Here is an 11,137-nt window from a genome sequence, read left to right on the forward strand (position 1 = left end):
CAGGCCCGTCACACTTTAGAAAAGGAAAGTCTGGCCTTGGAAAATTTTTGCAAGTCGCTCACTTCTCTAGGTGTAGTCAAAGAGAAAGGAAAGGTATGACTGCTCAACACTGCTCCCCAGAACTTCTTTGGTAAACCCATCTTTTGCTATGATGTACACTGAGTTCTAACTGACCCAGATGCCTGAATGCAGCCGCCTTTCTGCTGCTATAACAAAAGAGACAAGATGGAGGAATGAAAACATCGAACCCTCAAGTTTGACTTGGATTCCACATCCACTGAGCTAACCCTTATGCTTCTGTTTGACGTCAGGATGAGCTACTCAAATTGAGTCCTGCAGGACTATTGTGAATATTAGAAATGACTGAGGCTTCGAGACCAGCCGGGTCTACAAGAGCTAGTTCCAGGACAGGCTCCAAAGCTACAGAGAAAGAAACAAACAAACAAAAAACCAAACCAAAACAACAACAACAACAAAATGACTGAGGCTTACTGAGGGCAGAGGCATTCTTTTCTGACCTTAATATCCCGAGATTCAGTCTAAGTAACAGGCTAATACATTAAACATGTAAATGGTATATTACTTATCATATAAAGAAAAAGATATGTTCATAGATGTGACATTCATATGTTTTATCTGGATTCTTTATTAAGGATACTAGACAAATCAAAAGGGGTAGAGTGTGATAACAACAGACTAGTCTGTAGAAATACTTGGTCTTGTTGACTGGGGAATGAGTGCTATTATGAGGGGCATTCTATTTAAATCTTGGTGAAGAAAACTTACTTTTTCTATGATGACTAACAGAGCAGATGTCTTTAGAGGAATAATAAATTAAGAATGAACTTCTCTTCTAAGAAGACTTAACGTTTGGGATGGCATAAGTAAGAAGGGGAAATAAAGACATTAGAATGTTGGCATATTATAGTAGACTTTATTTGAGCCACCAACTCACAAATAACAACACAGAGACTTATTAATTATAAAAGCTTGGCCTTACCTTAGGCTTGTTTTTAACTACCTCTTATAACTTAAATTAACCCATTTCTATTAATTTATGTACTGCCCATCCTGCTTCTTCCATGTCTCCTTGCATCTCCAGCTGGCAACTCCCCTGAGTGCCTAGATTCTTCCTCCTACTTCTTCTCTCTGCCTGGAAGTCCTACCTAAACCTCTGCCTAGCTTTTGGCTGTTCAGCTTCTTATTACACCAATCATAGCAATACACCATCACACAGTGGACAAATATCCCACAACAATACATTAATTCCCTTAGTGTACAGGGAGAATCACAGTCTTGTATGAAGGAATGACAGGATCTATAACAAGAATTCCTTCTACAGGGCCTGCTGTGGTTCAGGTTCTCAGCCCATTTACGATATGAAAGCTAGAAAGCCTGTTACTGATCCGTACTTTAGCTATGTTCAGTAAATGATCGACTTTGCACAGAGCAGCTCCTCAAATATACAGAAAAAGAGAGGGAGCAGGTGTGCCCTTCTTATGTTAATGTCTCAGGACTCTTATTCTGAGAACAGTGTAATCTCAGAGTTCTCCACCCAGCCTGGAACATGCCCTAGACTTCACCTTGCCCTCTTGCTTTCCTATTTCCTTCTAAAATGGAGGCAAAGCGAATAGGAGAGCTTTTCCAGACACCAAAGTTACTACTATTACCTTCTGGTTAGCCTGAGGGACAGTTTTATAAGTAGTTTTCAATTCTAACAACCCAATATAATTTTATTTGAGTAGCCCCAAGTCTCATTAGAAAGCAATTTCATCCACTAGGAAGGTCCCACAAAATGGCACACAGAAAAACAATTGAGGATAATTTTACTCTACTAAAAAAGCTGATATCCCAACTGGATCTCTATTTTAAGAAAAGGTCCCAGGGGCAGGAGAGATGGCTCAGCAGTTAAGAGCATTGGCTGCTCTTCCGGAGGTCCTGAGTTCAATTCCCAGCACCCACATGGTGGCTCATAACCATCTACAATGGGATCTGATGCCATCTTCTGGCCTGTAGGTGTACACACAGAGCACTCATACGTAAAGTTAAATAAAATTAAAAAAGAAAAAGAAAAGGTCCCATGTATGTGTTCCACGGTTGTTTCACCAAAAAAAAAAAAAAAAAAAAAAAAAGTTAATTTAATTTTCTTGGTCATTAAAGACTTCATCCAGCCTGGTCTGCACAGCAAATTCTAGGATATCCAGGGCTACACAGAAAAACCCTGCTTCAAAAAACAAAACAAACAACAAAACAAAACAAAAAAGACAGCAACAAAAACCATTTTATTTTCAACTACACACCACAGCTGTGAAATGGCAGCTCACACTTTCAGTTTCCTTCTGAGTCTTTATCATGGTATGCACATATGTATGCTACAGAAAGCTAAAGATATCATACGGTTGGCCTCAAACTATGTTATTCATTGAAATATTTTCTGCACAGAGTGCATTTTGGGTAATGTTGCATTGTTCATCAGTACTTATGAGACAGTACATTAGGGAAGGCCTGCTGCATGGCCATCAAATACCTTGCAGTCCATTCATCTGTGAGCACCGAATAACTAAGGGCTTCTAGGCACACAGAACCAGACCCCTCCCCCCCCAGCCTGATCAGTAAGATCCCAGGAGCCAGTCTGCAATTCACCTGTAAGGGTTTCACTTGTGGAACTCACTGGAATTTCCAAAAGTATCCAGAAATTCTTCAGGATTCTTTTCCTGATGAGTTAAAAATATCTTTCTGGAGTCAAATCATTGGCTGTGCTCTCAAGTGGAGTTGTTCTGAAAGAGCTAACTCAGCAGTACTGATGGGAAGTACTATCCCCGATGAGCCACAGCTACACCATGTTCAGGCTGGTCTTGGGCCTCAGTCACGTCATAACTCAGGGAGGTTGAGCAGTGACAACCTGACTCACTGGAGCGAGCCAGCCACCATGCAGGCCCACCTAGGGACTTCTTTTCCTGAGGCATTGCATTCTCACCCCTATGATTATTTTGTTTGCTTGTTTTACTCTTTGAGCTTGTTTTGTAAGAATCCTTTTAACTGAGTGCTAGGAACTGATTTGTGTTAGGGGGTGTGATATCCTGCAAAAAAAAACTTATTGTTACTAACATTTGGACTATTACTGTGGACCACAGACAGCAGGTCTCGAGTGTCTAATAGCCAGTATTGTTATACAGAAAAGCCCTGTCTCAAGCACGAACATCCTAAGAGGCTGCAGGGGGACGCTTAGAAGGGCAAACTCATGGGTGGAGAGGAAAAAACAGCAATGCTCTAGGAAAAATAACTTTACAAAGTTTTCCAGGACTTCAACACTATTATTTATCTACTTATTTATTTTGAGACAGGGCTTCTCTGTGTATCCCTGGCTGTCCTAGAACTCACTCCGTAGACCAGGCTGGACTTCAATATACAGAGCTGCCTGCCTCTGCCTCCCGAGTACTGGGATTAAAGGCATGTATCACCACCACCTAGCCTGAAACTTGCTCTTTATACCAGACTGGCCTTGAACTCGAAGATCTGCTTGCCTCTGCCTCCATCAGATACAGCTCTCCTGTGCTATAATACAGTTAATACTTCAGTAGACTAGGGCATGGTATTCTCTGTCAACTATTGACAGATGGAGGGTGGGCTGTTAAAGTTATAACTTATTTTAAATAAGTTTACAGATGGCCCTTTGTGATCACAGGTTTATAGTCCTAACTGAAATACATCCAGAGGTCATTAAATACTTCTGCACTCAAAGGTATCAATAAATATATACCAAATAAAAAGATAACCAAAGGACTTCATGAACATCTACAGCTTATGAATCATCTATACTTTTAGTAACATAACCAACAAAAATAAACAAACAAAACCCAGAAGGAATCCTATTAGCATTTTCTCAAAATGACAAATAAAAGCACAATGAACATCTATTGGGAAAAAAATATTTAAACTAAGGAAAATCTTTGTATTTGGGAGTAAAATGTTACACATACATAATAATTGCTCTGCTATAAACTCCATTTTCAAAACAAGAGTTTATAACAGAAACTTGAGTTTAAAAATTAATCATCATGCTGTGATCTATCTTACCGTAGGAGCAAGCCATTCACTTCTGCTTGTAAATGAAAACAAAACTACCTCATGCGCAGATGAATGCCTCAGTACCTCAGCAATGGTGTGTTTATTGTATAAATATTTAAAGTCAGACCTTTGAATTCATAATGAAGCAACACAGCACTTTACAAAATAAGGATCTAGTGAATTTAGATGTATAACAAATAAGGTTCTGTTCAGAATACTAATTGCTGCTTGCTGATATTTTAAGCCTAAAAGAATGTAATGATACAATTCTGATTCCACCTATAAACACACCTAATACATGTGCAGAAGTCTTAATAGGTCTTGATAGACGAAGCATGATTATTGAGACTTTTGAATTGCCAGACAGGCTTTTGTACCTGAGGTATGAGCAAATTTCTACCTAGCACATTTTTTTTAGAACATTAGTTTTAAGCAGTTTTCAGTCTGATTACTACAGGAAAGAAAAAACAAAATCAGAAACATCTCCAGCTTGTCATCTAGTAACTGGGCACTCTGGCCAACGGACACTTCTCAAATGGCTACAGGGGCTGAAAAGCTGCATGATGGAGGATATTTGCAGACTGAATGTTTAAAATCAAGACGAAGGGCTCAGTGGATAGGGGCTATGCTAACAAGCCTGCATGCAGTAGCTAGTATATTCTCTCTCCTCACGGAGCCCTGGACTTAATGACTGACCTGGGAAGCTCTGATGATGCAAAGACCGCATTCTGGGCCTGAAACTGTTGGGCTCTGGCCACCTTACCTGCGGCTGGGGCTGCAGCTATGCTTTCTTCCTTGCTCTCATCTCCACAGACACTCGAAACTTCTAAAAGTAAAAACATAATAAAAATGTGTTTCAAATTTATGGAACAGATTTGTTCTTCAGTGCTAGCGGTGGAACCAGGGCCTCACACATGATAGGCAAACTCTCTGGACCACTGAGCTACACTCCCGGCCCTATAGGTGTTTTAAGATTTATTTTATGGACAAGAATGTTTCACCTTCATGTATAAATGTATGCTGTGTCTCGTGCCTGCTGGAGGCCGGAAGAGAGCTGGAGTTAACAGACAGTTGTGAACTGTCTTATGGATGCTGGGAACCAAACCCGAGTTCTCCCAAAGAGCAGCCAGTGCTCTTAACCCCCTCTCCAACCCCCGTATGTGGAGTATTAATAACCATTTTCTTTTTCACTGTCTCTTCATTTACAATTCTTGTCTATTTATTTGTCTAAAGGGCACATAAGTGATTGGATTAAGATTTTTTTTTTTTAAACTTGTGAGCATTTTATTTTACTAGAAGCTTAACAGAACAACACTTAGGGATCCCACTCCTGCCTGACTGAGAACGTGCATATTAATTGGAAGGTACCATAGAACAAAGACAGACCATGCACTTAAAACCTGAGCTAGGCTTTAGCTAGTCGTCTTTTATAGTAATACCCCAGAAAGAGGATGCTGCATTGACTTGGAATGCCTTTTTGCTGTGGACACTGTTTAACAATGGTTACCTTGTTCCCTTGTAAGAACACTGTTGAGCCGCAGAGCGGGCTTTGCTTCCTTTATTCCATTATTGTCATTCAGAATAGAAGGCATGCTGCAAGATGATTCATTGCTGTGAATAGCTGACCTATGGTCACATTCTTCTGTAAGGACTTCTTTCAATAATGCTGTGGCCTACAGTGTTTCAAAGAAAGCACACACACACAAAATCAAAACAAACTGGAACCCCATTCTCTTTGCTCTCAAAGACTCAGATTTAAAATATAATTTTAGGTTAATCTTTACTTCGAATTTAGATTGTTTCCTGACATTAAAATGTCCTCGAGATCAAAATAGCAGAGAGGGGAAGGGGAGAAAGAGAACCTACATGAAGTTATGAAGTTGGGTGAGTAGGGAGGTGGAGAGAATCTTGGAAGAGTTGAGGAAAGGAAAAAACATGATCAAATGTTTTAAATTAAAAGTAACATCTGCTTATTTTCCAGTACAATTTAATTCTATACAACAGTTTCATCACAACAATATGTTCTTGAGGACTGAACCTTGTGCACACAAACGTAGGCATGTGAGATGAGGTCACCTCTGTTTATCTGAGCTAGTCTGTTTTCCCTTTGGTATACGTAAGAGCAGACCCTCAGACCGCCTTTCTGTTTTCTAGACTTGTAAGAGAGAGTTGGTTTAGGACTGGAGATGTCTCAGCAGTTGAAAAGCACTTGCTGTTCTTGCAGGGGACTTGGGTTTGGTTCCCCGCACCCATATCAGGCAGCCTGTAACTTCAGTTCCTGGGGATCTGATGCCCTATTTGGACCACTGCAGGTATGTGATGCACATATAGACAAACACAGACACATACCTAAAAAATGAATTAAAGAAAAGAAATGCACCAAGCAAACAGATAACCAACTTGTTTGAGTCTTAATCTCTAACCAAGGATAAAAGTCTACACTTGCCTTTGAGTCTCCTGAGCAGCTGGGGAAATTCACCTGCGACCCTGCATATCTTTTTCAAAGTACACTAACTAGCCTATCTATATAAGGAAACTGATTTTTAATCATAGCCTACCTGAGAAGCAAGGTGAAGAAAAATGGCAATGAATGGATCTGAGCTAACTAAGTGTTTTAATTTCCAGGTAAGCACTTTGCTCCTAAGACACAACTTTGCTAATAACAATAGTTCGGTATCTAGCAGACAACCTCCATCCCACTGTCCCACTGACAGAGTACACACTCTATTAGGAAGTGGTGATTTGCTCCATCCTGGTTATACTGCTGGTGACCTGTTGACTGATGATTATAGAAAATATGGGGCAGCATCCAATCTGTAAGAAATGGATCCAAGACACCACAAGCCAACAGGACAAAGGCCCTCAGGTTCTATGCAGTTCAGTGTCCGAGTAACAAGCAATTGTTCAGTGAACAAAAAAGAAATCACAATCTTTCATGATTAGCATGAAGAAGGAAAAGATGCTCCATGTGAGAGCCACTGAAGCGGAGCATGGGAGACCCAGCCCTGAGCATTCAGCTCAGCTAATCCTTCAAGACCACAGCCTTTGGCTCTAACGCTGCCGCCGCAGCAAAGCTCTTTCTTTCTGACTTCCTTAGGGTTTATCTCCTGGATCCAGGGCTTATGACAGAAACTAGAGAAACTGGTCTGGGGGTGTTGTGTTAAGCAGCTGTAATTGTTGGCCAAAGACCCAGCTATTAAGTTAGCCTCAGAGTAGGACCTTGTGCTGCAGTGCTAGTTATGAGGTTCTTTGCCTCTATTGGTATAAACTGTGCCTAGATTTTACTTTAGTTCTGACCAGTCTATGTAGAGGAACTACTCAGGACTTCTGCTTCAGTAGACTGAGGTATGGAAATAGAGCTCTGCCCCTAAAGCTAGGCCCAGAATGGCTCCCATCATCAGCTGTCATTCTGACAGCCCAGCAGCCTACGTACACCTCTTTACTATGGATGCTCCTTAGATCTGAAAGGAAGAAAGAAAGCCTCCTTGAACTGCATCCTCACACTGCCCAAGGGGCTTTCTGGACCCACCCTGGTCTATCTGCCTGTGCCCAGAAATCCTAAAGCATCATAAAGTATGAATAAAAAGAAACCTCACCTTTAGAAACCTTACAGTGAAATCCATAACTTGTTATGTTCTCAGGTTTAAAATAATCCATACATTTTAATAGAACTTAGAATGTGTATTTCTAAATTATAATATGTGATATAATTGATAATAATTTTTAACCTCTTAAGAGTACTGTCTTAAACCTGTCAGTAGAGAAATTCCCAGGAATCCACAAGGATGACCCCAGCTAAGACCCTAAGCAATAATGGAGAGGATGCTTGAACTGGCCTTCTTGCCCTGTAATCAGACTGATGACTATTTTAAATGTCATCATAGAACCTTCTTCCAGCAACTGATGGAAGCAGATGCAGAGAGCCACAGCAGAGCACTGGGCTGAGCTCCTGGAGTCCAGTCGAAGAGAAGGAAGAGTGATAATGAGCAAAGAGGTCAAGATCATGATGGAGATACCCACTGAAACAGTTCACCTGAGCTCGCCGATTCTGGCCTAACAGTGGGAGGAACAAGCAGTAGGACCAAAGTAGGACCTCTGAATGTAGGTGACAGTTTTGTGTCTGGGGTAGACTAGGGGGCCCTGGCAGTGGAACCAGGATTTATCCCTATTGCATATACTGGCTTTTTTGGGACCCATTCTCTTTGGAGGAATACCTTGCTTAACCTTGATAAAGTGGGGGAGGTCCTTGGTCCTGCCTCAAAGTAATGCCCTAAACTTTGCTGAATTCCCATGGGAAGCCTTACTCTCTCTCTGAGGAATGGATGGTGGTGGGAGATTGGAGGGAAGGTGGAGGGAGTGCGAGGAGGAGAGGAAGTGGGAACTGGAATTGGTATGTAAAAACGAGAAAAGATGGTTTTTAATTAATTAGCTAATTAATTAAAAAATACTGTCTTAGAGAGAAGCCTCAGCAGTACGGTGCATGGGCTTGTGGCTGGGAGAAGCCCAAGCAGCGCGGTGGGCTATGGTGACAGCAGGAGCCTCCAGAAACTATCTGAGCAGTACGGTGCATGGGCTTGTGGCTGGGAGAAGCCCAAGCAGCGCGGTGGGCTATGGTGACAGCAGGAGCCTCCAGAAACTATCTGAGCAGTCTCAGCTCCACTTGCACCTGGAGGAGCGAGCACCACAGCCTCTGCCCTGATTACACCTAAAAAAAGCCTTCAAGGGAGCCACAGTCCCCAACTACATCAACTGGAAGAAAAGGAGCCCCCCTGAAACACAATTAGAAGAGATGGGTAGACAACAGGGTAAGAATACACTCAACAACATAAAGAACAATACAGCACCATCAGAAACTAATGGTTCTACAACAGCAAGTCCTGAACATCTCAATGCAGATGAAACAGAAGAAAATGACCTTAAAAAATTTATGAAGAAGACTGAGGTCCTTAAAGAAGGAAGGAAAATTTCCCTTAAAGAAGTAGAAGAAAAGATAAACAAAAAATTGGAAGAAACCAACAAAGCCCTTAAAGAAAACCAAAGAAAAGCAATGAAACAGGTGAATGGTTTAAGAATTGAAAACTAAAATAGAAGCAATAAACACACACACACACACACACACACACACACACACACACAAACTGAGGGAAATCTGGAAATGACAAATCTGGGGAAATGATCAGGAACTATAGATGCAAGTTTAAACAACAGAATATAAGAAATAAAACACAGAAACTCAGGCATTGAAGAGACAACAGAAGAAATAGATTTACTGGTCAAAGAAAATGTTAAATCTAACTTTTAACACAAAATATTCAGGAAATCTGGGACACCATAAAAAAAAACCAAATCTAAGAAAAATAGGAATTGAAAAAGAAGAAGTTCCAGCTCAAATGCACAGAAAATATATTCAACAAAATCATAGAAGAAAACGTTCCTAACCTAAAGAAGGACATGCCTATGAAAATACAAAAAGCTTACAGAACACCAAACAGACTGGACAAAAAAAGTCCCCTTGTCACATAATAATCAAAACACTAAACATACAGAATAAAGAATATTAGGAACTGCAAAGGAAAAAGGCCAGGGAACATATAAAGGCAGACCTATCAGAATTACACCTGACTTCTCAATGGAAACAATGAAAGCCAGAAGGTCTTGGTCAGGTAAGAGACCAAACATGCCAGCCCAGACTACTACATCCAAGCAAAGTTTTCAATCAACATAGATGGAGAAAGAAAGATATTCCATGACAAAACCATATTTAATCAGTACCTATCCACAAATCCAGCCCTCCAGAAAGTACTAGAAGGAAAACTCGAACCCAAGGAGAGAAGCGCACACGCAATACCACCACCATTAAAAACAAACAGGTCATTAATATCCCTTAAACTCAATGGACTCAAATCACCTATAAAAAGACACGAGCTAGCCGGGCGGTGGTGGCGCACGCCTTTAATCCCAGCACTCGGGAGGCAGAGGCAGGCGGATCTCTGTGAGTTCAAGACCAGCCTGGTCTACAGAGCTAGTTCCAGGACAGGCTCCAAAGCCACAGAGAAACCCTGTCTCGAAAAAAAACAAAAAAACAAACAAACAAAAAAAAGAAAGACATGGGCTAACAGGCTGGACTCAAAAACAAAATCCATCTTTCTGCTGCCTACAAGAAAGAACTCAAATAAGTATTTTATTTAGCCATTATTTTTAACTCTATGACCCTTCCAGAATAAGATCTGGTAATGCATAGCAAAAACCTGAAAAAAATATATGTATACAAAAATATACACATACACATACATACATACATTTGATCTGATCTTACTAAACATAGGAGTTTGTTCTAAGAAATATGATATTTGAAAACTGTTGACATGAGGTATGACCTTTAATATTTAAAGTGTTTACAAATAGAACTAGGAGGATAACTGAGCGGTAGACTACATGCTTAGACCACAAGAATCTGGTTTCAGTCCACAGTAATACATGCACGCATGCAAACACGCACACACGCGCACACGTTGCACTGTCTGTGTTTGAACCTCCTTTTCCTGCTTGCCACAAAATGAATTTTCTTTAATAACATCCCATATTTTTGTTTTTCATTTTGAATGATTTTAATAGTCCCTGCCCATTATATACAGTCCCCTGTCTCTATATACAGTCCCCTGTCCTTATACACAATCCCTGTCCTTATACACAATCCCTGTCCTTATACACAATCCCTGTCCTTATACACAATCCCTGTCCCTATACACAATCCCTGTCCCTATACACAATCCCTGTCTTTATACACAATCCCTGTCCACTATACACAATCCCTGTCCACTATACACAATCCCTGTCCTTATACACAATCCCTGTCCACTATACACAATCCCTGTCTCTATACACAATCCCTGTCCACTATACACAATCCCTGTCCACTATACACAATCCCTGTCCACTATACACAATCCCTGTCCCTATACACAGGCCCCTGCCCACTTTACACAGTCCCTGTCTCTATACACAATCCCTGTCCCTATACACAATCCCTGTCCCTATACACAGGCCCCTGCCCACTTTACACAGTCCC

At 40.9% G+C, this 11,137-nt stretch overlaps 1 protein-coding gene across 1 annotated transcript in view; it reads right to left on the reverse strand.

Annotated features, from left to right (window-relative positions):
* Positions 1–11,137, reverse strand: part of Kiz (kizuna centrosomal protein) — a 102,363-nt gene that overhangs the window by 22,448 nt on the left and 68,778 nt on the right. The window contains exons 8-9 of the mRNA XM_013353209.2: positions 5,576–5,741; positions 4,832–4,894 (exon numbers count right to left, since the gene is read on the reverse strand). Coding sequence (XP_013208663.1) covers positions 4,832–4,894; positions 5,576–5,741 — 229 coding nt within the window. The remainder of the gene's footprint in view (positions 1–4,831; positions 4,895–5,575; positions 5,742–11,137) is intronic.

This window comes from Microtus ochrogaster, unplaced genomic scaffold, assembly GCF_000317375.1.
Source record: "Microtus ochrogaster isolate Prairie Vole_2 unplaced genomic scaffold, MicOch1.0 UNK3, whole genome shotgun sequence".
Taxonomy (NCBI): domain Eukaryota; kingdom Metazoa; phylum Chordata; class Mammalia; order Rodentia; family Cricetidae; genus Microtus; species Microtus ochrogaster.